General features: G+C 44.7%; 1 protein-coding gene across 9 annotated transcripts in view; it reads left to right on the top strand.

Moving 5' to 3' along the window:
* tenm3 (teneurin transmembrane protein 3) overlaps positions 1 to 27,517 on the top strand; it is a 138,976-nt gene that overhangs the window by 38,133 nt on the left and 73,326 nt on the right. For 5 of the 9 annotated variants that reach the window (XM_030351663.1, XM_030351666.1, XM_030351665.1 and 2 more), the window contains 11 exons: positions 7,484 to 7,657; positions 7,981 to 8,045; positions 15,805 to 15,924; positions 17,281 to 17,364; positions 18,079 to 18,203; positions 18,835 to 19,090; positions 19,428 to 19,529; positions 20,231 to 20,425; positions 21,570 to 21,770; positions 24,824 to 25,009; positions 27,054 to 27,080. In XM_030351663.1, coding sequence (XP_030207523.1) covers positions 7,484 to 7,657; positions 7,981 to 8,045; positions 15,805 to 15,924; positions 17,281 to 17,364; positions 18,079 to 18,203; positions 18,835 to 19,090; positions 19,428 to 19,529; positions 20,231 to 20,425; positions 21,570 to 21,770; positions 24,824 to 25,009; positions 27,054 to 27,080 — 1,535 coding nt within the window. The remainder of the gene's footprint in view (positions 1 to 7,483; positions 7,658 to 7,980; positions 8,046 to 15,804; positions 15,925 to 17,280; positions 17,365 to 18,078; positions 18,204 to 18,834; positions 19,091 to 19,427; positions 19,530 to 20,230; positions 20,426 to 21,569; positions 21,771 to 24,823; positions 25,010 to 27,053; positions 27,081 to 27,517) is intronic. The other 4 variants (XM_030351667.1, XM_030351671.1, XM_030351668.1 and 1 more) reach the window with 1 other exon arrangement.

Here is a 27,517-nt window from a genome sequence, read left to right on the forward strand (position 1 = left end):
CCACACACCCACCCACACCCATACACACACACACACACACACGCACACACACACACGCCCACACACCCACAGATCACTTAGTTTACCATGGGAACCTTGACCTTCCAATTCATCAGACGATTGGTAAAAAAAAAGATTCTATCATGCTTCCCTTCAGCGTTCCCCCCCTTTCTGTCCTGGCCCAAATGTTTCCCGTCCACCGTGGGGGAGGGGGGGAGACCGTGGGGGAGGGGGGGAGACCGTGGGGGAGGGGGGGAGCGGCTAAGAGGGGAGCAGATGGAAAGCCAGAAAGTGAGAGACTGAGTGGTGAAGGCTTGGAGAAGAGATGGCCATCGGAGGCCAGGGGGAACGGGGGGACACGGTATATCTGGGAAACGGGAGAGGAAGCAGAATTAAGATTCAAAGATTGATTAGAGGAAGGCTAGGGCGAAAGGAGGCAGCGATAATGGCACTTCCAAACCACAGCACTTGAGCTCTGTGAGTGTGTGTGTGTGTGTGTGTGTGTGTGTGTGTGTGTGTGTGTGTGTGTGTGTGTGTGTGTGTGTGTGTGTGTGTGTGTGAGAGAGTGTGTGTGTGTGTATCTTTTTTTGATCTGCCAAACCATGTCCCTGGTTTAAATTTACATTCTTGTAGAGGGCCAAAACACACACAAAGAAATCCTGAGTCCTGAGTATCAGTTTTCACAACTGAGGCCACCTCCAGTAGAAACACAGACCGTGTGTGTGTGCCTGTGTGTGTGCCTGTGTGGGAGTGTGTGTGTGTGTGTGTGTTTGTATGTGTGTTTAAAGAGTACATAATGTCTTCATCAGTTTTTTGGGCATCCAGTATCAAGCTTATTCACTCAATCTTCATAGTATGTATTTGGATGTGATTATGAAAATCCTAGATATATGCGTCTGTTGCTTTTGCTGCACATCATCACACAAAGTTGCAGTGCCTCCGGATTTCCCCAGACTTTGAAAATGTCAGCCAATTTGCCAGCAGGATTGACAAATTAATGTCTAAGACAAAAAGGGGGATGTTGCCAACCGAAGCAGTTGGCAGGGTGGCTGTTGTTTTTGGATGGTTGTGACCCAGAGCTATTCCAAGAACAGTCCAGGCCTTCAACATTCCTACAGCTAGACATATGAACAATATATCTCTACTGCTCCCTTTATCTCTCGCTTGTTCACCCTCCCTCTTGCTGTGTCTCTGGCTCTCTGTCTCTGTCTCTCTGTGTGTTTGTGTGTGTGTGTGTGTGTGTGTGTGTGTCTCTCTCTCTCTCTCTCTCTATCTCTTTCTCTCATGCCCACAGCGTTTCGACATACAGAGTACCGTTGATCACTGTAGACTAAACACTCACCAACTGCTATGTACCACAATTTAATATATACTATCTCTCTCTCTCCTCTCTCTCTCTCCCTCTCTCTCTCTCTCTTTTTTAATCTAATTTCTCTTTTGTTTGGCCATCAATGCATCATTCCTACTCTTCTATGTGACCATTTTCTATCCTCTGCTGTATATTTTTCTGTATTGTTGTGTCCGTTCAATAACAGTATGTCTATCTCTCCATCACTCTCCCCCTTTTCATCACACTCGTTCACATCCTCATGCCTTTCCCTGCCTCCAGATTTATTTTACCCAGTCCTATAAATGCATGTATGTGTTCGTGAGTTGACTTTAAATCAGGCTGTTGGGGGTTTCTTCCCTCCCACAAATATTTACAAGCTAGTAAAGTCATTTCAAAACACATGGACACCCTCGACCACATGAGGGTACATATATAGTGGCGATGGCAGCAGTTTGCGCAATACCTTTTTCCAGCCTGAATGTCGAATACAATTATTACCATATTTGCCTATAGTGTACTCTTTCTCTCCTTCCTTTGTCCTCTCCTTTGCCTTAGTTTCTTTATTTTGCTCCGCATCATGAACATTGCTCTATTTCCTTCTCCTGCACGTTCCTTCCCTCTCTATCTCCTGGTATCCTTGCACCTTGTCTCCTCAGCTCTCGGTCTGCCTTCATCTGCATTCCAGTCTTGCCTGCAATATAAACACATTCAATGTCCTTTCCACTCTACTTCTCCCATCTGGTGTCCCCACCCCACATATTTCTGAAGTTTGTTTAAACTTCCTTGTAGGGAAAGCATCTTCATATGTCATCTGTCACTGCTGTCACTCCCTGTCTTCACTGTATTTACTGCCACCATTTAGCCATTTCAAAGGACTACTTTAAACTACTTCGAAAACTTGTAAAACGTTATGGAGGCTTTTCATTTGTGCTCACTGAATTAGTGATTAGTTAAATCATGCAGCAATATGAATCCAGATAAACATCTGTATCAATACAGATGTTTTCTGCATCGAGTTTAATGTAACCCTTCTTTGTTAGCATTTGGTAGGATTATGTTATTATTGAGCTTGAAAACCTTTAAAGTGGTCTTATTGTTAATATTATTATTTAAAAGGTTTTAGTCAATGTTCTTGTATGGAAAGTGATGCTTCATCACGCCGGGCGCCATCTTACAGGAGTAGAATGACCCTGAATGGAGGGGGCTGTAGTTTCAGTAGAATAAATGCTTTTAAAACTATAAGCACTTGGACCTAAAGTAGTATTTAAATATATACCTGAAATGAGGGTCCTACTAATCAGTGCTAGTACTGCCATGGCGCGATCGCCATAGGGCTAACACGGTGTGACGTCCACTTCTCATTTCCTATTACTGACACCCCTGATTAGGTCGCAGAGCCTGGATAAGACGATGGATTTCCATGGTGTTCTGCCAGCGTGCTTTTTTTAGTTCAAGGAACCAGCAACTATGGCATCCGACTCTGTGTTACCTCTGTGCAAGGTACAAAAAAGGGACATCTTTCTTTGTGGGTGTTTTTTATTGGCTTTAAGCAAACACCATATGTGATGACTGACTGAGGAGTGTGAACCTTCTCATTTAGAAGTGATAATCTCTTCATTGAGCCATGCATCCACAGCTTGACTCGCACACACACACACACACACACACACACACACACACGCACACACACGCACACACACACGCACACACACACACATACATATGTACACATATACAGGCACATATACGCACACACACATACACAAACACGCACACACAGACACGCACACCCATGATCACATACACACACAAACACAAAAAGAAGAAACACCTCCCACGAGTATGAGCAGATGGTCCTGTCAATCATAAAACACACACACACACACACATACGCACACACACACACACACACACACACACACACACACACACACACACACACACACACACACACACACACACACACACACACACACACACACACAAACACAGACAAGTTCTGAAAATTGCAAAGCTAACTAAATTAAACCTAAAACTTTTTCAGGGATTTTATAAAGGAGCTTGTCAATCGTTGTTTTAGTTTTGATCTATAAAATATGTAGTTTCTGAGCAAATTCTACTCCGTCTGCCTCTCTAAAACGCACTCCTTCACCCCCTGCTGGGGCATCTCACCGCTAAAGGATAAGATGTGTTGCTGCAAAGATATCTTGACTTATCTCCTGGAAGAAAGGTTTGCTGGGTAAACAGAGCCCAGAAATGAGCCTCTGAAAGCCCAGCCGCACTCTGTTCCTCAAACAAACAGCAATCGGCCGAGCAGGGATGGGAACCCAGTGGCTACCGGCTATCTTTGACTGAACACTGAATCTGGACCTGAAAACTATTACCAGTTTCTGCTTTGACCCACACCCTGCCCACTGTTGTGTTTGGGTCGTGGAAAGAAACCGTGTGCCATCAGCGTAACACAGGGCTTTGACTATTGTGTAATGGTTGTTCTTATCACTGCTGTTTGTGTGTGGCTTTGTTCACACTCACCCTTTGGGTTTTCCTTACGCTCTCTGTCGCTGCGGCAGCCGACTTGGAGAAAAGATCCACATTTTGAGAGATATTATTTTCTGCATGAACATCCCATTCTTTTCAAAAGGCTTTTGTTGTCTTTGGTCCAATAAGTCGATTTGGACGGTTTCTATTTGCCACGATTTACTATTTACATATAATTTACCCTCTCGCTACGTCGTTTCCCTTCCTGTATTATTATGTGTTGTTTTTTTCTCATCATTTGCTCATAATTTTCATTCTGCTCTGAGCTGCGGCAAAGGATGCTTTCTGATAAAGTTATGATCACATCCAAACATTTTAACCAAAGCGACCTGAGCATATGTTGACAGACACGGTACACTGAGGTAGAGATTACCTTCTGAATTGCTACTTTTAGGAGGGGGGGGGGGGGGGGGGTTGATGGAATGTTAACTGATGGAATGGAATGTTAACTCAGTGCTCACTTCTAACTTCAGTGCTTCAGCACTTTAACCAATCAGGCTTTCAGTGCTGCATCAGACAACCATACATTTGTGTCTTTATGTGTCAAATTCACACACACACACACACACACACACACACACACACACACACGCACACACACACACACACACACACACACACACACACACACACACACACACACACACACACACACACACACACACACACACACACACATACAGACCACACACAGACACACAGTGTTAGGTGGTTCATCTCATGTTAGGAAGAAGATGGTGACACAGATCCTCAATGCTCGCCAGAGAGTCTGTTTTCATGAGATACGGCGTGCTAGGGCTACACATAAACTAGCATGAATTCCATTAGTCACAGATCTTTTACACTTTTTTGCCAGCAAAGTCCCACTTGAATATCAACACACACGTAATGTGCGTCTTATGCATCTCCATGGCCATGCCAACATTGCAGTACTAGGCACGGAACAAATTACAGAAAGTTTATATATTAATACAACAATGGCCTCTCTAAAGGATTACTCATCCAACGTCTGCAACGCTCCAAGCATGAATAAAGCACACACAATGAAGGTGATGGTCTGCCGGCAATGTATTGCATTATGCAGGGACAGCATTGTTGTTGCACGGCGAAGTGGTCATGGTGCGCTAAATACTGACATTTACAAAACATACATTGGTTATAGTCATTTTACGAGCCGTTGTTCATTCCGCTTGGTTGTACCTTCTGTATTCATCTCTTTTTCGTGCTGTCTGCACTTAAATCTTCTTTATACAATCATACCAATAAGAACAAGAAACTTCTAATAAAAGATTGTGTGTGTGTGTGTGTGTGAGTGTGTGTGTGTGTGTGTGTGTGTGTGTGTGTGTGTGTGTGTGTGTGTGTGTCTGTGAGTGTGTGTCTGTTGTGCGTGTTTGTGTGTATGTGTGTGTGTGTGTGCGTGTGCGTGTGCGTGTGCGTGTGCGTGTGTGTGTGTGTGTGTGTGTGCGCGTGTGTGTGTGTATTCTGTAGTACCCACTTCCCAGTCTCTATTATCAATTCTGAATGAATACATAATATAATATTTTCTCCTTCTCCCCATCTCTCCTGAGGCTCAAGCCAATTTCAACTGGTGGTAAATAATGAACAGGCAACCGTAACACACATGGCCATGCATGCAACACACATTTACATACGAAAACCTGCACACACAAACATACAATCAGCCACGTGTGCATGCAGTCACACACACACACAGGCGCCCACACACACAGGCAAAATAGCTTACGGACCTAAGTGATGTTTAAGGATTGTTTTGAATGTCAAGAAGCCCCAGCCATGAATGGTACGTTGCGCGGGTTGTGCGGAAAATTACAGACTAATAAAAGCACCTTCAATGAATCTTGAGTAAAGATGACGGTAAGATGGCGGAGGCAGGGCAAAATACATTAAAACACCTGAATAAAGCCATCTCAATGCCTGTTTTATAGCCACCATAAACCACACAGAGACACACAGAAAAACAGACAAGCACACTGTGAGTGTGACTGCGGTTAATATGCAAACCTAATTTTTATTTCAGTGCTTTCTATGTGTGTGAGTCTGTGTGTGGGGGTGCGTGTGTGGGTGTGTGTGTGTAAGAGGCCCTTTTTATTTGATGAGATGACAATAGAAGGACTTGTTCTGCCAATGTGTGCGAGTGCAACAATACATGCACACACTGCAATAAGATGAAATAAATCAGCGATGTAGCTGACGTTAGCAGGCTTTGGCCTTAGCTTGTTTGTTTAAATAAATTGGATGCTGTATTTCCTGAGGTCAAAATGTACGGGGCGGGTGTATGAAAGGCTTATGCTGTACGCTAGTACTGTGAACAACCTAAAAGTATTATATATTTTGTTTTCTGCTATAATTTACTGCTGCTATACTGGCATTATGAAATGTCAATACTGTTTACAAAATGCAATGGTGCATTGGGAAAAATATTAAAAAAATGGATATTGCACAATGAGGCCAACAGCCATTACTTATAATTTATATCTTTGTTAACATCCTATCATTGGTAATTGGCATAAACTGTCTGCAGGCCATACTAGTCATATTTGTAATGCATTACCGTTGTATATATCACGATAAATCATTATTGATAAATTAGAAATGCTGGCCTTTCTGTAATAAAAGCCTGCCTCCAATTAAGGCCTGGCGCTCTCTGTGATAAAATATTGCATTGACCTCATAAAAATTCTGTTAAGCAATCTCCTCACACACCTTGGGTCTGGTTAATGTGCTTTGGCCTGTGTCCTGGTTATTTGGACACCCCCGCGAGTGCTGTTTAGTGCGGGTTTATGGGTGACATTTTTTTGCCAATCATTCACTTAATGTCCCAGGATGCTGTTAGGCTAAGCTCTGCCGATGCTCCAAGGAGCCGCTGTTCATTTAGCCTCTCAAGGCATTGATTGGAAACGCCTCGTATGGGAAGCCTACAAGGCCGAAGATTGAAAGTGTTTCTGTGTGTCTAATTGTCAGTATGTATATTGTATACCTCAGCCTTCCCGGTAACATAGCGGCTACTCTAGTATATCCATAATGTTTTGAGTAGCGTCGTTCCTTCGTTACGCACTTTGTGTTTGTCTCTTCGCTGTACTTCCTCGTCCTCTCCTCTCTGTTTCTTGCCTGGAGGCAGGTATTAATTGGAGGGCCCTTGTTATAATAGGTTCTAATTGTTAATCACACAACCTCATTACAAAGCATTCTAATTGTAATTACAGCCGCTCGTTAGCAAGAGGTTCTGTCATTAATTACACATTGTGACCTTGGTAATTACTCCAGGCTTATTAGCCAATCAGATATTTCACTACAGAAGCCATCGTTGCTTGTCAACCTTTACAATTACGCATTTTTCCTGTCTGTACTCTGTTGTCAAGCGTGTTGTTGAGAGTAGGATGTGCTCAGAGCAGCACTCCAAGGCCGTAGTAAGGCTGCGTTAGAGGATTAAGCTGTTGCCATTCACCACATTGGAACCAAGCTTCTCCTGCACCAAGGTGCTTGAGGAACACATGCACCTTGGTCCTTCTGTATGCACTGTATTGTTACACATGAAGCATGGATCATTGAATGTGATTGATGGATAAGTGAGTTTGTCCTCCTCTCTCTATCCAGGCACTTCCTCTTTAAGACCGGCACAGGCACCACTCCCCTCTTCTCCACGGCGACCCCAGGCTACACCATGGCAACGGGTTCAGTGTACTCCCCGCCCACCCGGCCGCTGCCCAGGAACACCCTCTCGCGCTCCGCCTTTAAGTTTAAGAAGTCCTCCAAGTACTGCTCGTGGAGGTAACCGTGGGCCCTCACTCACAGTGTGCGATTGGTCCCCGGGGTCCCGTTCATCACACTGTAGATCATCACACTGTAGATCTCCCTGTCCTTACACGGCCTTATCTCTATCCACTAACCATCATCTAACATGGGCAAAGACGGCTTCCAGGGCTGATTGACTTGTGGATGTAATGCATGTTGATTTTCTTTAGCCCACATAGATAGTCTTTCTTATTCCCCTGGGTCACACGCAGCCAGGCACACAGGCTGAGAGCAGTGGGCGGGGTGGGGGGAGGTGATCGACAGCAGGGAACTGAACGGCTGTGTGTGTCTCCTTACAGGTGCACGGCTCTCAGTGCAGTAGGACTGTCTGTGCTGCTGTCCATCCTGCTGTGCTACTGCGTCGGTAAGAGCCTACACAAACATACACACACACATACGTGCAGATACACACTCGGCAAGAACACAAGCATACATAAGCACATCATGCCGATACACACAAATGCATGCACATGCATACACATGCATACATGCATACATACATACATACACACACCCACACACTTATCATGCACACATATACACTCACGCAAACCTACACACACACACACACATACACATGCACGCACGAACACACACACAAACACACACACACACACACACACACACACACACACACACACACACACACACACACACACACACGTGCACACACACAGATTTGAAACCAATGCAAACATTGCAGATGCTATCCATCTATATACCTTGTCTCCTGCCTATTGCACACAAACACACACACACACACACACACACACACACACACACACACACACACACACACACACACACACACACACACACACACACACACACATACACACACACACACACACTTCTGAATATACATATAGGGCTCCTATTGATCCTGGTACAGTGTCTTTGTAGGTGTGTGGAAGGGACAAATGATGACAAATGAGGGTGTGTATCCCTCCCTGCTTGTAGCCCCCTCTGCCTCGCGTCGTCTCCTGGGGTCCGTCCCAGTGACTAGCGGGCTTCCCCATTAGGTGGCCCTGCTAGAGAGCAAGGAATGATCCCGCCATCCCCTCTGGGTCGGACGCGGAAGAGACCACCCTGATTTGGTGACGGTTCCGACGAGCGTGGAGCGCTGCCTTGGTGCCTCCCGCCGAGCGGGCCGTAAAACCGCGGGGTCCGCCACTTCATTCGATTGCTTTACTTAAATGTTTCCGTGGTAATTGGCTGCGTCTGTTTATGGGAGTGCCACCGTTGACTGTTAAAAAAGTGGTGCCTGCTTACATCACTATGGCAACCACCGCTGGATGCCACGTGGTCCCGCGATGCGATGATCCTCTTAAAGCATCTCAATGGGTGTCGTGTCGCTAGACGTGTACGCAAGACAGAACGTTCTAGCAAATACCAGCAGAAGACACAGCTATGCAGCGTGCCTCGGTTAATTGCCTGTCGCTTTTTTTTTCTGTTCTGGATATTTCCGGCTAACCGGCTCTGCTTACCCCCCGCTCTGCGGTACACTACTGCTGTGGTTGTTCCTCAATTAGGCCGATTTGAATCTCCGGTCTTGACTGACACAACTGTCACTCCAGCGAGCTCATTTAGGGAGGAGAGGTAATGTTATTAGGGAGCAGAGGGAGACGGAGCCGGCTCACAGCAGGGGGGCCAGCCCGCCTGTTTGATCGCTTCTTTTTGATGCTTAGTTCTCGTCTGACAGCGCTACTGTTAGAGGAACCGTGTTCTCACGATGCGGCGGGTCAGCAGGATCAACTCTTCTGTCTTCTAAGTCCCCATCTTCCCCAGCCATCGTGCTGGTGTGGACACACGGTAGCAGAGCGCAGTAGGGAGAAGATTGGACCTGAGGACGATAAGTACCTGACCAGCCATACAGGACTGGCATGAGTACATGGGGAAGGGGCAGACAGGGTCCAGAGAGTAATGTTTCTTTAAATACAGTAGAAATAGAGATGGATGGATTGATGATAAATATAGTGGATCTGCCGTTTGCTTTTTTCTTGTAAAGGTCGACTATTCCAACAAAAGAAGAAGCAATTATGATTGTGCTCAGATGGTCCCTGCGCTGTTGGTGGGGTGTGGCGGATGTGCGCATATGCCTACATACGTGTGTTTGTGTGTGTGTGTGTGTGTGTGTGTGTGTGTGTGTGTGTGTGTGTGTGTGTGTGTGTGTGTGTGTGTGTGTGTGTGTGTGTGTGTGTGTGTGTGTGTGTGTGTGTGTGGTGTGGTTGTGTGTGTGGGGGTTTCTGTGTGAAACCCTCTATCTTACCCCCGCCTCTCTCTCTCCCTCTCTCTGTGTGCGCAAGTACATGTGTGCATGTTTGTGTGTGTGTGTGTGTGTGTGTGTGTGTGTGTGTGTGTGTGTGTGTGTGTGTGCATGTGTATGCCTGATCGTGTGTGTGTGAGTATGTGCATGATTGTGCATGTGTGTGTGTGCGTGAGAGAGAGTGAAACTGACACATCTCCCTCATGAACAGTTGTTAGAAGGATGGTAGTGTCAGGAGCATGTTTCTTTTTCCCTCCCTCTCCACAAACACGCATACACAATCACACGCGCACACACACACACACACACACACACACACACACACACACACACACTCACACACACACACACACACACACACACACACACACACACACACACACACACACACACACACACACACACACACAATACCCAAGTCAAAATGCCCACACAGGCACACAGGTGTCTACTGACTCATCCAAACAGACATGGAGAGACTCAATACTTTAGTCCTTGACATAATGACATATGATACTCGACAGAATACAATATCATCCATGCCTATGTGTGTCTGGGGCATATGCACGTGTCAATCAGAGCATGTGTTCTTCTGCACCCCTGTGGACCCTTGTCAGTAGCCTGTGTGTGTGTGTGTGTGTTTGTGTGTGTGTGTGTGTGTGTGTGTGTGTGTGTGTGTGTGTGTGTGTGTGTGTGTGTGTGTGTGTGCGTGTGCGTGTGCGTGTGTGTGTGCGTGTGTCAGGCGGCAGCCTGACTGTCTGTCTGAGCAGCCCCAGCGGGAGGGACTAGCATGTAGCTCCTCTCACGGCTTATAGGAGGCCCCGATTGGTGGATGCTGAGTGACGTCACCATTCTAACAGTCAACAGGAAGGAATGGGATTTCATTCTCCTAATTAAAAGCCAATAAAAAAAAACTGCAGCTAGTTCATATTCTTATTTTCTATTTTCCAACCGGGTTTAATATAATATTTCCTTAAAAGTTACTCTGGATTTCCTCATTTTTTTTGGGCAGTAAACTAGTGCGAGGCAACCAATTCGTCTCTGCCCTCAACCTGCCAAATAGGGATTGTTTACTCCGCTAGCCGTGATAGTTCTGTGGAGACGCGCCACACAAGACGAAGCTACACCCTCAAAACTGTTGCGTGTTAACGTCACATTATTCTTTAAAGCCTGTTGTGTTTGTGTGTGTGTGTTTGTGCATGCTTGCGGGCCTACAGTCTGCGTTCTGCGTCCTGGGGGTTAAGCTCAGAGATGCAACATATTGGACAGGATGAACTCTGCCTTGGAAAACAATACATTATATACACATAAGAGGCTGTAAACCTAATCTCTTTGCCTCCCGAGAGAGAGGCACAAGGGCTGGGAGGTAGACACGAAGACAAAGGATTATGTGTGAGGGAGCAGGAGAAGGAAAATAAAAGAAAGATAAAAAAAATAGCAGACAGGGTAGGATGAGAACAGGATAATTAGGAGAGCAGGAGAACTAAGATCATTATTGTTCTAGGCGAGAGCGACAAGCCCAGCATATTCTTCATGTACAGCAAACTGTTTGAAAATGTAATTTAAGCTATGAAGATGATTAAAAATCAGAAAAAGGAATTCAGTCCAAAATCACTCTTCTTATTTGTCCCTGATATACAAATAAGATCCTCTTTGCTCTGAACACATTGGGATTATTGCCTGAACGACGGACAGCCGGTCGATCCGATGCTGCCTTGAATGCCTCCTAAACTGCAGTTCTCTCCCTGAAAGCCTCCCGGTCCCTGAGCCCTAGGTCTGTTGTGTTCTCACTATGAACCATAAAGAACACATTTGATTGGCCCGACGAGAATCTGTCCAGTTCTTTCTGTGAAGTGCGCACATTATCCTAGACACAGAGTACTGCGTGTATCCTGACTCACACGTCAACACATCTATAACCTAACAGAATGTAGGATTGCTGTCAATATGCTCAGCTCTCTCCCATGACCCGGTGATCTGCTGCTCTACAGGAGGGGGTTGTGGGTACCAGCCCAGCACAGCAGGACTCTAATTTAATGAGGGGGGAAAAGGTGTGGCCTGTGCTTCGGTCTTTGGATTTGTCCGTGCAAGCTTGTGCACATCTGTGAAACCCTCTGTGGGGATTTATCTTGCGTAACATTCCCAGGTTGAGTCTCTTAATTGGTTTTTGACACCTCTCTCTCTCTCTCTCTCTCTCTCTCGCTCTCTCTCTCTCTCTCTCTCTCTCTCTCTCTCTCTCTCTCGCTCTCTCTCTCTCTCTCTCTCTCTCTCTCTCTCTCTCTCTCTCTCTCTCGCTCTCTCTCTCTCTCTCTCTCTCTCTCGCTCTCTCTCTCTCTCTCTCTCTCTCTCTCTCGCTCTCTCTCTCTCTCTCTCTCCCTTCTTCGCTCCTTCTTTCCCTCACTCCTCTCTCTTTCTTCCCTGCTTCCTCCTTTTATTCTCATTCGATTCAAGTGCAGATCTCAACCACGTTCCCGCATTGTTCGATAGTTCTATATTTAATAATACGATACCTCATTTAATTAGAAGTATGGAAAGGTAAGTGCATGTTTACATGGGCACAAATAACCCCATTATAGTCGGTATAAGGAAATCTAATTTCAGCAGCAATACTGTAGCTATAGTAACTGTTGTATGACTTATTGAAATATGAGGAACATGGATAACCTGACTAGGTTTGGACCTTTCTTACAAATAATTCACAGCCAACTCTGTTCTGTAGGCCAGAATTTATGCTTAGAATTCACATATTTCCGACAACGCAGAATCCATAAAATATGCCTACCCTCTTTCAACCCCTTGGCCCACACAGACACACACAAAGACACACACACACACACACACACACACACACACACACACACGCACACACACACACACACACACACACACACACACACACACACACACACACACACACACACACACAGAGTATGTAACCAACTTAAACTAACACACAGTAAACTGAAATATTATATTTAAAATAGAATCAGGCCGAGGCTTGCTTCTGAAAACACACGTTCACAAATGCACACACACACACACTCACACACACACACACACACACACACACACACACACACACACACACACACACACACACACACACACACACACACACACACACACACAGAGTATGTAACCAACTTAAACTAACACACAGTAATCTGAAATATTATATTTAAAATAGAATCAGGCCGAGGCTTGCTTCTGAAAACACACGTTCACAAATGCATGAATTTGAAACACACACACACACACACACACACACACACACACACACACACACACACACACACACACACACACACACACACACACACACGCGCGCACAGTAGCCTCGGACAAGCAGAGTGGAGTGTTGGCATCAAAGGAGCCCTCCAGCAGAGTATCTGACATCCTGCTATACAACTCTCACCTCCGCGTCCCACGCTTCTGCTAACGCTGCCGTGCCTAAGTGTGCTTACACATAAGTGTGTATGTGAACCTGCCTTAAGGCTGTGAATCCATCCACCTCCCACTCCCAGCATATCCTGCTTCCAATTGAGACGTAACCGTTTTTAGGATCTGGTGTGACTTAAGGAGGGGGCTCCCAGAAGCAACGGCCAGTGAAAGCTCTAGGCTCCATTTTCAACCTCTTTTGTGTTCTGACGCCTGACTAAATCGTTGGAGGTAGTTGGTATCTCCTTCCATCGACTTAGTTCATCCGAACCACCCACAAAATGTAGATACTATCACGATTGAATGTCTTATTTAGTGGCTCGAAATGCTAGCTATCACGTCCGAACAACTCACAAAATATGGATATTATCCCGCTTGAAGAACTTATTAAGACATTGAAGCATAAACCTGTTTGGAATTAACACCAAACAGGCCAGCCCAGAAGGAAATGCCCACATCGAATAAGGAAGGATTGGATGGAGAGGAACCACCTGTTTGGATGATTCCGCTCCACAACCAATAGAAAATGATGCCACTGTGCGTGCATGCATGAGCTAAGGTGTAGGCCTGTATTCAAAAAGTCTGGTCAACCAGTTGCTTTTTTTCTGTCATTTGTCATTTGTAGAATGACATTTGTAAAAAAAATCTATGTAGGGTTTCCTTCAATTTTCCATGGAAGCAACAACAAGGCAGACGTCAACCGGGGGGTTATGTGCCCATGGATGGCTGGCCGGCTTGGAGGAGTAAAGGACTGTGCACGACTTAGCGAAACAAAGACAGATAGAGCGGAACAGAGCATTGGCAGAGCAAAGAGCATTGCATCGCACACACAGTGTCGTGGCGCTCAAAGAACCATGGGAGAGAAAATGAGAACAATAGCTTATATTAGCCGAGCTGTGTTCCTTGGTGTAGTCGTTTCGTTATATTGATTTGATCAACTGTGTTTGTTATTGGAGCTGCATTGATCTAACGTGTGCGTCAATAATGCAAAGAGAGCAGTCTGCATGTTCGACGATATTTTTTAAAATAATTGTATTGAGTATGTAATACAAATCTTTTGTTTTGATATGTTTGGAAGTAGTCTTCTTTGCCTGTATTCAATCTTTCCTGTGTTTGTATGTTTCCTTCCATCTCTATAACAGTGATTATAGGCCAGAAAGTTGGAACTGAAATGAGAATGAATGAAAATTTTGTGTTGAGTGAGCTTCTTATACTAAAACAAGTTTACAGAACTGCACAAATATAAACTCAAGATAACCTTTAAAACTGGTCAGGCTGCAATTGATATTCTCGGCATATCATCTAATATTCATGCAGGTTTCTGAAAATGTTAAGAGAGCAGGATTGTGTTCTTGTCACAGCGCCGAGGTCATTTAACTAATTAAAAACAAACAGAACGGCCAACTTCTACTGCCACAAACAGTTGGTAGAGATCTCAGTGCATGTGTTCGCTCTTATGTTGGTAGTGGGTGCTGATGGAGTCGGGACTAGGGGTGTGAATCAATCAGTATCTTACTGTTCCAATTGATTTGGATCCTTTGTTCACAATGATTCCCGATTCGAAATTGATTCTCGGTTCAGTACATTGCTTATTTCAGGGTCTTAACCAGCCCACTGTGTGCTTAGAAAGGCAGTGTGACAAATTATTGGATCAAAGCAGAGTAAAGTGTGTAAAGAATTTAAGATTATGTTGTTTATATATTTGAAAACGTTATACCAACTGACTGCAATGATGTAAAAATAACAATAAAAATAACAAATTTCAAATTTGATTTTTGGAAGATGTGAAATTGATTAAGAAAGAATCATGAATCTTAAATTAATCTATTTCTTCTTTAACCCCTGGTTGTCACAAATACCAAACTAGAACTGTTCCAAAGGGAACTTTAAGAATAAGTGGAGACTCTATGCAAATGAATACATCACAGAAGTACCGCAATAACAAGAGTCAAATTTAAAAGTAATTTGAGGGATTCTGCGTCTCCAACAGGCTCTCCATTGCTGTTGCTAAGTTCCCTCTCCCCTGGATTTTTTTCACAATGTCATTTCATGCTCCTTTTTGGCATATACATATAAAAATAATGTTTCCAAAGCAATGTCAAGTAAAAATCAACACATTTCAAGGGGGATTAAGAATATAATGAAATGTGGTGGAAATTAAATATGAAAAAAATATCACTTGACAGTGTACATTGGAATGAATACATATTTAATGTAGCTAAAATAAGAAGACATTTGCATGAGTTAGGTTTCACAAATCTGAAAGTTTGCATGAAAGTCAATATATTTTCCCTGTATAGTATTTTTCTTTTAAATAAATAACGAATGTACTCTCTCTCTCTCTCTCTCTCTCTCTCTCTCTCTCTCTCTCTCTCTCTCTCTCTCTCTCTCTCTCTCTCTCTCTCTCTCTCACTCTCAGCCATGCATCTGTTTGGACTGAACTGGCAGTTGCAGGAGAGCGAAAGCTACGGGGCATTCGAGAATGGTGCGGGAGCGAGGGACACCACTCCGAACAGCGTCATGATTCCTGCCGACACAAGTGAGTCTCTGAGGTTTAACAACGGGGCTGTCATCAGGGCCTGCTTGGCTTCTAGCTAGTGGATATTGATGATTACCACCCAAAGAGGCTAGGGCTGGCTCCTGGGTTGTTTGTCAATGGATGGTGTAGGTGGAATAAGCTGCTATATGAGATGAATAGTCAATGAAGTTGCGACTGTGACATTTTCATTTGTCAGAAAGCCGTGTCACACACACACACACACACACACACACACACACACACACACACACACACACACACACACACACACACACACACACACACACACACACACACACACACACACACACACACAGAGGAGGGGAGGCCAGGGTAGACCCTTGTAACTCCTCACTCCTCTACAGGGCAGGCACGTGTTAGTCTTTCCCTTCTGGTTATTCTGTTTTTCTTCAGTCAATTGCAAGACAGACAACGCTTGTGTCCACAGTTGTTTTTAGTCAGGTTTTTTATTTTCTCATATACATCCTCTTGCCCATTTCATACATGACTATAAATGCACACATACAAACACACACACACACACATATGCACACACACACACACACACACACACACACACACACACACACACACACACACACACACACACACAGGGTTTCCTGTAATGACTCCCAGCTGCCATTACCAACCCATGAATTAGCACAAAGCTGTGTGCCAAGTGAGTGCCATGTTGTGTCTGTGCGTGTGTGCGTGTGCATGTGAGGGTGTGTGTGGGAGTGTGTGGTTGTGGTTGTGTGCAAGCATGCATGGATGCATGTGTAAGAGACAGCGATGCTTTATGCATGTTCACACTCAAACGTTGTGAACTTCCATTCACATTTATGCATGCATTCACAGGCACACACGACTCCTACGTTTCCCCAGTTGACATCATAATCTACACATGGGCTATATACTTGACATGTACAGAGAGGATTCAATTACAAATGTTCCAATGTAATGCAATAGCGCCTGTTGTATGGTGGCAATAAAACCGTGCTTGGCAGCCTAGTTGGAGGTTAAAGTTCACACAACACACAGGGAAACATCTGTAAGTGTGTTCATCTAAAATCCTCAACTGGGGTACACATGGTACTATAAAATATATGTGAGCTGTAACTTAAGACCAGGGTTGTTCAAGTGTATTATGAATGAATACTACCCAATTGTGCCTTGGATCAGTTTCAATGTGTTGGCAGAGGAGAACTTAAAAACGGACTTATAAAAAAAAAAAGGAAACTATAAAGTAAAGCTATTCACATGTGCTCTCTCTCTCTCTCTCTCTCTCTCTCTCTCTCTCTCTCTCTCTCTCTCTCTCTCTCTCTCTCTCTCTCTCTCTCTCCCCCCTCTCTCCAGGCAAGATGTTCCTGGTGGAGAACAACACCATAGACACCGGGGAGGTGGACGTGGGGAGGAGAGCTATTCAAGATGTACCCCCAGGTACCAGAACTAGCATACTCATTCAAATGACTTATCTCAATTTAATTGGATTTGTATTCAATGTATTTTTAACTCATTTAAAACACAAACATTTGAACAAAAGGCAGTTCTTTCAGTTTTGTAATCTTTAGAGTACAGTATAAGGTGGTATTCACAGCCGACTCATTCTGCCTGACCCTCCACTCAGGCTGCCTCAGTTTGTAATGATTGGTGGTTGGTGGTAGTTTTATATCTGCCATGTCTGTATGTTGTCAACCTTTTTGTTTACTAGAGTCATATTTTACAACACATTTAACGATGACAATTTTATTTACCTGAGCACTGACCATCTGCTTTGTTGATATTTAAATGTATTCTCAATTATAACTGTTTTCATTATTTGTTTAGAAATGAGGGAATAGTGCAACAACAAGCTTAAATATGCATCACCAGCTTGAATTCCAGCTTTAATATATTATGACATAAAATAACTAAAGTAGAGTATCAGGTGATGGGTGCTGTGGGTGCTGGCTAACTGAGATATAACGATGATGCCTGTGTGGAACAGAGAGGTGGACCCCTCTGTATGAGCGCTGTGTACTCTCAGATACAGCAGTCAGTCATGTGGCGTACCACCACAAAGCATGATATGTTGTTGTATTTCAGTAGGGCTTGTTTGATGGTATTTAGCAGGTGCACTTTTCACCAACATTTCCTTCCTTTGTTTCTTTCAAGGCATTTTTTGGCGCTCCCAAATATACATTGACCAGCCTCAGTTTTTGAAGTTCAACATTTCGGTTCAGAGAGACGCACTGGTTGGAGTCTACGGACGCAAGGGCCTCCCGCCCTCCCACACACAGGTACAGCCTGCTCTGATCAGGAGAATACAAAGTGTAGGCTGACAGGTCCGTGTGCAGTCTGATACATTCAAAAGAAATGTCTGCTCCATGTTTAATTTCTGTGTAGTCTAGAATACATTATTTGTTCATTATGCCCAAAAGATGGTCCATATTTAGTCTTATTAGTAAACTGGTCAATATTACCCCATTTGTAATATAATCTGCCAAATCCACCCATTTTGGATGTTTGTAGCCTTAGGATCCCGCATTTACTTATGAAAACAGTGTTTTTTAAAGCATTTGATCAATGGTCCCTAATGATCCAGATTTAGGAAAAACAATATCCCTTTGGCCAAACACCCCATGATGAGAGCTAACCATGGGAAGTAGTGGAATGACTATCCTATACATTGATCTGTACTGGCTGTTCTCTCCTTTGACCAGAGGGCATCGCGGTCAACTTAGTCGAGCACTGTTACCATATTTGCTTTGATTCTGAAATCAGTATGTGAATATTCAGAGTAAAGCTTCACAAGGCCGCAGGCTGATTCCAATGAGATCTTATTATTCACCGTGGGGCTTATGTGGACAGTGGACAAGGCCAGGTCTCACCAGGCTGCCGTGTCTCTCTTCCTCCTCGCTCCCGTTCCAGTATGACTTTGTGGAGCTCCTGGACGGCAGCCGGCTCCTGTCCAAGGAGAAGCGCTCCCTCAGCGACGCGGAGGCCGGCCGCGGCCACGCCCCCAGCACCCGCGAGGGAGATGGCCTCCGGGCGGCCCGCCGCGCCCGCTCCGTCAACGTGCATGAGGCCGGCTTCATCCAGTTCATGGACACGGGGATCTGGCATCTGGCCTTCTACAACGACGGGAGGAACGGCGAGCAGGTCTCCTACAACACCATCGTCATTGGTACGTTTGTGGAGTCTGAAATGGACGGTGGGCAAGATGGCTTATTTAATCCACGTCAGGATTGTAGAGTTTGTCTTCTTTAAAAGTAGAGAAATTGACTTCTTTTGGCCCGCACAGCAGGAGCACTTTATCTCTCTGATGGCCCCAAGAAACTCTGCCAAAAGGCATTGAGATCTCACTGATAAGGTCAAAACCGACTGCCAAGACGTTGAATTGATTGTCTTCCTTTGTTAATTAAGACATATCGAATGAGTGGAATGAAATGTCTTGGCAAGAAACAGCAGAAGTGAGTATTCTGCCTATATTTCCTCATTTTCTATTTTTATTCCTATCTCAGAGTCAATTATGGAGTGCCCACAGAATTGTCATGGCAACGGAGAATGTCTCTCGGGAACGTGTCACTGTTTTCCAGGTTTCCTTGGGCCTGACTGTTCTAGAGGTAGGATGATCACGCCCACAATGCAAGCATTTCACTGCACTTTATTCATGTTCTGCCCAACATATGCACACACCTACGCATCAAAAAATCGAAAGCGTCACACAAAGAACCATTGTGCATGTTGTCCATTGTGTTACACAGGAAGATGTTCAACCATAGCTGGTCATGTTTGGAACAGCTGAAAATGTGTCATTCACATGTTGCTATAAGATTAATGTTTAATCTTAAAACTGGTGCAATTTCCATATATAGTCTGTCTCTTTAGATTTTGTAGCAAATTTATCAAACACATTCATCTGTTAAAATGATCTTCTGCCCTTATTATATCCCTTGTCTCTTGGAGAGTATAAAAATATCAATACATTTGAGATCACTATACCCTGGTTTCAATATTGTATTGAGTCTCACAACAGCCATTATGACTGTTGACGTATGGATTATTACGCAATGAATATTGCATGAGACAATGAAAATACCAATCCATTTGAGAACCCTAGACTCTGTTCTCCAATATTGTATTGTTTCTTAAAACAAACATACAGTAGTATTGTTATTTCAGGATTGAATACCTTCTATCTATATCGCGAGCCACGTTGGGGTCTTCATCTTAACCGTCCTGTCTTTCGGATAAACCTTTTCAAACTCCACGCCCCCTGATTTGACCCTGCCCCTCCCTGTGCCCCCCTCCCCATGGCCCCCAGCTGCATGCCCCTTGCTGTGCAGCGGAAACGGGCAGTACTCGCGCGGCCGCTGCCAGTGCTACAGCGGCTGGAAGGGCACCGAGTGCGACGTGCCGTCCAACCAGTGCGTGGACATCCACTGCGGCGGGCACGGCGTCTGCATCGTGGGCGCCTGCATCTGTAACACGGGCTACAAGGGGGACAACTGTGAAGAAGGTAAGACACGGGACCCTCCCCGGATGCACACGCTCCGCGTGGTAGCGTGAATCGCTAGGCTATGTCAGCCACTCGTGATCAACCCTTAATACAGGGAGTGGAGAGGGCTCAGTGTGCGCTGAGCAATAATACACAAGTGGTGACGTTCATCTCTAACGCCGTTAACTAAGTAAGGGTTTTAATAAACAAGCCATGAGTGGAATGCATGATCACGGGCTGATTTCTAGTACTTTGCTTGCTCAATGTGCACTTTCTCACCCGAGTTGGGCTTCAATGCAATGCACTGCATCACATACTTAACCACCTTACTGCCTCAGGAACGGTTTATTGTTGGCGTTCAGCAGTTTAGAAGGTCGTCTTATTTGGCTTCTTAAGTCAATCAGGCAAATAGAACAAACCGTTATGGTTTGTGTGTGTGTGTGTGTGTGTGTGTGTGTGTGTTTGTGTGTGTGTGTGTGTGTGTGTGTGTGTGTGTGTGTGTGTGTGTGTGTGTGTGTGTGTGTGTGTGTGTGTGTGTGTGTGTGTGTGTGTGTGTGTTCATGTGTGTTTATGTGTGTTTGTGTGTTTGCGCACACATGTAAACACTCAAAGTGGGTCCCATGGATTCAGGTGTGTGTGTGTGTGTGTTTATGTGTGTGTGTGCACACATACGTCAACACTGTCAAAGTGGGTCCCATGGATTTGGGCGGTAGATGGTAACCTGGACATTGTTTTAGTGGATGTGGGCACGACGGGGGATTTAGGTGAAAAAAAAGCTAGTAAGATATTAAAGGAATTTACCTTCTCCTTCACCAAATCTACATCTGGATGTAGTGCAGCTCCCTCACACAAGGAGAAAACAGGAACATCTGGATAGCACGCATCACTAGAATAATTAAATCAAATGATAGACTCAAAATAATGTTATTATATATATCTTCTAACAATACCACATCCCCATAGCAACATGTCGTCTTGCATGTTTGGTTTGCCGTCCTGCCGTTTAGGTATGTTAATTTGTCCCCTGTGGGTCTGCCTGCGGTCTACTGTCTGGTCCTGGGGAACGCAGCCTCACCATCACTAACAACCTGACTCCAGGACCTACACAGTATGCAGTGTCTCTTGAAGCACCATGTGCTCCATGGCTGTGTTGTTCCTCCCCTAGTGGACTGCATCGACCCCAGCTGCTCGGCCCACGGCGTGTGTATCCACGGCGAGTGTCACTGTCAGCCCGGCTGGGGCGGGGCCAGCTGCGAGCTGGCCAAGGCCATGTGTCCCGACCAATGCTCCGGACACGGGACGCACGACGCCGAGAGCAGCACCTGCGCTTGCGACCAGAACTGGACCGGGCCCGACTGCTCCCTGGGTGAGGGCTCACCGCAGATCTGGTGGTTTTTGTTTAACAAAATGTGCACCTCTGCTTTTATCTCCCATAGCTGGGGATTGTCCTCGCTCATCGGGGCTGTTGTCTTTGTTGTTTCGTGAGAGTACTAAAATTACCATTTCAATGACATTTACATATCTGGTAATGCTTTTATTCGTGATAGTGGCTGATGAAGTGGTGAGCTGGGCAGAAATTCATCAGGAGGTGCATTCATTCAAAGATGAATAAATGAATGGATGAATGGAGGGATAACAAGATATAAATACATTTGAGAATATCCCTCCTAAATCTTAATGTGACCTAGCCTGTTCAACCTAGCGTAGCTCTTTTAAAATAGGAACATTTGTGCGAGAGATTCTATTTCGATTACTTATTTCACCCTCCTGGAATCTTTTTTTATTAATTAATTGTCTGTAATGTCATTCTGTAATTAATGTTGGGTGCAGATGTCCCTCATTAAAATGAAACCGACACAACGATGTAATTGAAAAGATTGCGTCTCAGATAAGTGGGGTTAAAATATGGTTTTATTCCATTTTAACTCACTAACTTAAGAAGAGAAATGAGGCCAAGGGTGAGAAAAACATGCAAAGGCATAATGAACTGAAGAAACGTGGCAGCATTTCAATTCATAAAGAAAGGACAAATTATTTAGGGAAGGCAAGGTGAGGGGTAGTGAGGTAGAGAGAGACAAAAATAGAGCAAATAAAAGAGGAAAACTATGGTACGGTGAAAAGTTGAATGCAGAATCGCAGACAGATGGCTTTGACAAAAACAAGCAATCGTGCAAGCACTGTACGTTTGCGTATGTGTGTGTGTGTGTGTGTGTGTGTGTGTGTGTGTGTGTGTGTGTGTGTGTGTGTGTGTGTGTGTGTGTGTGTGTGTGTGTGTGTGTGTGTGTGTGTGCTTGTATGTGTGTGTGTGTGTGTGTGTGTGTGTGTGTGTGTGTGTGTGTGTGTGTGTGTGTGTGTGTGTGTGTGTGTGTGCATTTGTATTAGGTATGGACTCAGACACCTTGCATCATCTTTTCAAATCCATCTGACACACACACACACACACACACACACACACACACACACACACACGCATGCTTTTTCATATTTGTTACACAAACAATGCACACATGCACGCATCATTTTCACTCCTGTTCTTGACCTTTGACTGAATCTGTCAAAATCCAAACATGACCACATGTTCACGCATTCGCACCCAGGCATAAATATACACCCACCCTGAGGCTGGGTATGCCTTTCAAAACACGGCTGCGTCTTGTTTCAAACAACCGTTAGTGTGTGTCTGTGTGTGTGTGTGTGTGTGTGTGTGTGTGTGTGTGTGTGTGTGTGTGTGTGTGTGTGTGTGTGTGTGTGTGTGTGTGTGTGTGTGTGTGTGTGTGTATGTGTGTGTGCGCACGTTCAATGACAAGCATTCAATTACATGCACACGGTTGTCCTTGAATTCGGCAGGAAGACATATCTTCTTCACCTCACCTTTTAATGTATTTACTGTTATTGGCCTAGACATTAAAGATCGATTACCACAGTATGTTAAAAAAAATCATTGATGAATGGACTACATTTATGCAGCGCTTTTCTTTACAATATTGCCTAACATTCACTCATTCATAAACATATTCATTACAGTGTCCACAATGCAAGGTGACAGCCAGCTTGTTGGGAGCATTTAGGGTGAGGTGATTTGCTCAAGGCCACCTCGAAACTCAGCTAGGAGGGGCCGGGGCTTGAACTAGCAACCTTCAGGTTACCATTCAACCCCCTCTCCCTCCTGAGCCCCATGCCGCCCTAGACTTTAGATGCTTTTGTTGCAGGCTTGAGGACTACACATCTATATCCAGTCCCTGTCCAGGCATCCCGACCTCCTTATGTTTGCATTCTTATGTCTTCTCTGCTCTCTGTCCAACCGACTTCATCAGCTACTAGACACCCTTTTCCAAGTGACACCTGACGTTCCTGAGCAGGCTATATTTTTCTGTGGACTGAATAAAGAATTTATAATGTCATGTTTGCTCTGCAGTCATTCTGCTCAAATCAATACTGTTACGTGATGGGCTGTGATGCAGCAGTCAATTGCACTTGTCATACAAACTGGTCTCTTATAGGCATTTTTCCCTATTTATTGTGCAAAACCTTTATCATCCAAACAACATGGTTAAAGGACAATACAGGTCTGGTGATGAAACCATTGAAACTCTCTCTCATGGCATCACTAAAACATCCATTACCCATGTCATTTTACCAAAGGACTTTGTTGTGCCGATTCTGCCCGAGAGCATTTAGCGGGCGTGCACTCCCCCACAAATACAAACAACAGCAGTAGCACTTTGGTAGCATTAGCTCAAACTGGGAGCAGCCTGGTTTGTACGCTAATTCAAACAGACTTGTTACTTTATTTGAAGTGCATCTGGTAGAGGAGGATGAAGAGATCACCCCGAGCTATTGCGACCACAGTGCTTCTGCTCATGTGTACGCCCAGGATTCCTCCGTCATTCCGATCATGCATTAAAGCCCTCAAAATAATCAAAAACAATCAATGAACCAAAAGCCAAGTACGTTTTTGGCCCTCTGTGTGTCATTCAAGCATCTATCTCACATTGCTTTCATGCACACATTTTGTGTGAGCGCCAATAACATCGGCATTCATAATTCATCCGGGAAATGAACAACAGTTTCTAAGGTACACATTTCTGTTATTTTTTTAAATGATTAAGACTTGTACTATAAATGTAAATAAGGTGCCAGCATGCACAGAAAAGCACCAAAATTGAGCTTGTTCATTAAACAAAGAACTGTACAGAGAGCCCCTACAGAGGTCTGGGCTGAGCCTCTCTTCATAGAAACACCCAGAATGCTCCTGGAAAGAATCAGCGCGGTGAAGTGATACATGTAACGGGTGTGTCAGTGAAGCCGTAAAAGACGGTTGCGATGGTTCCGCCCCCAGACCAAGCCACAAATAAACACAGAGGCATCACTGCAGCGGGCCGGTCAACCCTGTGTGTGTGTGTGTGTGTGTGTTGACAGAGGTGTGCACCGTGGACTGCGGCAGCCGGGGGGTGTGCTACGGGGGGCAGTGCCGCTGCGAGGAGGGCTGGACGGGCACCGTGTGTGACCAGAAGGCCTGTCATCCCCTCTGCACCAAGAACGGCATTTGCAAGGATGGCAAGTGTGAGTGCGACCAGGGATGGACCGGGGAGCACTGCAATATTGGTGAGGCAGTGCACACACTCTCATACATACACACACAAACACACACACACACAAACACACAAACACACACATTATTCTAATATTGTGACACAAGACAGAAACCATGTTCGGTTAAACAATTATCTCCCCTAATGACAACCTGTCGTAAAGAGAGCACCATATTACAATAATAAAGAGTTTTTGTCAATCTGACAGCCTCACTGTCAACCTCCACTTGCTATTAAAAGCAGATGCAGCTTTAAGCAGGCATCATACTTATTTATTACTTTCCAGAAGAGAACTCACACACACAGACACACAGACACAAAAACATATACACACACACACACTGACACACACACACACACACACACGCACACACACACATACACGCACACACACAAACACACCGTTTTTTCAGTTCAACATCTCATTTTCAATCCATAGGGCCACCCTAGGCATAGATAGACATTATGTGATGTAAGCTATAAGCACACATGCGCTTATGCGTGAAAGTACACTCACACACACACACACACACACACACACACACACACACACACACACACACACACACACACACACACACACACACACACACACACACACACAAGAGAATTGGTTGACAGATGGGAAAGGAATGCACTCAATGCTTCTCGCCAAACTCTCTTTCTTTATGTTCTCTGTGGATCAACTACTCAGACCTCCTTCTGAACTCTATTTCTCTGGCTCTCTGTCTGACTCTCTCTCTCTCTCTCTCCCTCTCTCTCTCTCTCTCTCTCTCTCTCTCTCTCTCTCTCTCTCTCTCTCTCTCTCTCTCTTTCTCTCTATCTCTCACTTCCTCTTGCTTCTCAACAGCCTCACTATTCTCCTTCTCGATTTAAATCTGAATGGGTTATTTGGAAATATTCACCTGTTCATTGTGTCTGCTTTGTAGAAGGATGTATATGTGTGTGTGTGTGTGTGTGTGTGTGTGTGTGTGTGTGTGTGTGTGTGTGTGTGTGTGTGTGTGTGTGTGTGTGTGTGTGTGTGTGTGTGTGTGTGTGTGTGTGTGTGTGTGTGTGTGTGTGTGTGTGTGTGTGTGTGTGTGGGCATGAGTGTCCATGCACGTGAGCTTGTGATAATTGTGCCAAAGTTAAATACTCAACATCCCTTTCCAATCCAGCGAACTAATTGGTCCTTCCCCAAACAGGTGGTAAACAATTCCCATTAATCCTCTATTCTAGTATTTTTTCAGTAGAACGCTTTTTAGGTTAAAACACCCTTTTACTTTGTGTCAACATTCTCTGTCTGTGTCTCTTTTTTAAACCAATTGGTAGAAAATATATATTTACTTTTAGATTCCTTTTTCTCACCCTAGACCTGTTCCTTCTAGACCTGGTCTAGACCTTGTCCTTCTAGACCTGGTCCTTCTAGACCTGGTCTAGTCCTGGTCCTTCTAGCCCCCTCGTCCTTCTAGACCTGATATAGTCCTGGTCCTTCTAGTCCTGGTCCTTCTAGAACTGGTCCTTCTAGACCTGGTCCTTCTAGACCTGGTCCTTCTAGTCCTAGTCTAGTCCTGGTCCTTCTAGAACTGTTCCTTCTAGACCTGGTCCTTCTAGACCTGGTCCTTCTAGTCCTGGTCTAGACCTGGTCCTTCTAGACCTGGTCCTTCTATTCCTGGTCTAGTCCTGGTCCTTCTAGCCCCCTGGTCCTTCTAGTCCTGGTCCTTTTAGTCCTGGTCCTTCTAGAACCCTGGTCCTTCTAGAACTGATCCTTCTAGACCTCGTCCTTCTAGAACTGGTCCTTCTAGTCCTGATCCTTCTAGACCTGGTCTAGACATGGTCCTTCTAGTTTATAGTCCTGGTCCGGTCATGGTCTAGTCCTGGTCCTTCTAGTCCCCTGGTCCTTCTAGTACTGGTCCTTCTAGGCCTAGTCCTTGTCCTTGTAGCCAGTAGCCCCCTGGTCCTTGTAGTCCTTCTGGTCCTAATCCATGTTATTCTGTGTGATTGCTGTCCTTCCTGCTGCCTACAGCCTCTTCTGTACTAAACAGCTCTCTCTTCTCTTTCTGCCTTTGTTTCTGAAGCTCACAACCCGGACATAAGAGTAAAAGGTACTGTGCTTTCCACTCTTCCTGTATTTACCCCACCCCTTCTTTTCCTCCCAACCTCCTGGTTTTATTTTGATTCATTATTCACTGTGGAGCTGGTAATGCTAATGAGTCCGGCTGGAAATGTCTCCTTATATTCCCTTTTCTATCCTCATCTCATCTCAGCCGTTTTCCCCTGAATGTGAAGTGCTTCTGTTGTGTGACTGACTGGCGAAGGCACAGGCTTGTATTTTCACTAATTTGCAGAAGCCAGAGTATTGTGTGGAATCAACTGAACCCATGTTGTTCGACCTCTAAATGTGGGCTTAATGTATTCGTATATCAAATATCAAGTGCCTATTACTCCAATGCCCCTTGCTTTGCTACTTAATGTTGTACACTTATTTTTCTATTTTATTTTATTTTATTCTAATGTTTTGTCACGCGCACCCATACACCAA

This window comes from Gadus morhua, chromosome 3, assembly GCF_902167405.1.
Source record: "Gadus morhua chromosome 3, gadMor3.0, whole genome shotgun sequence".
Lineage (NCBI taxonomy): Eukaryota > Metazoa > Chordata > Actinopteri > Gadiformes > Gadidae > Gadus > Gadus morhua.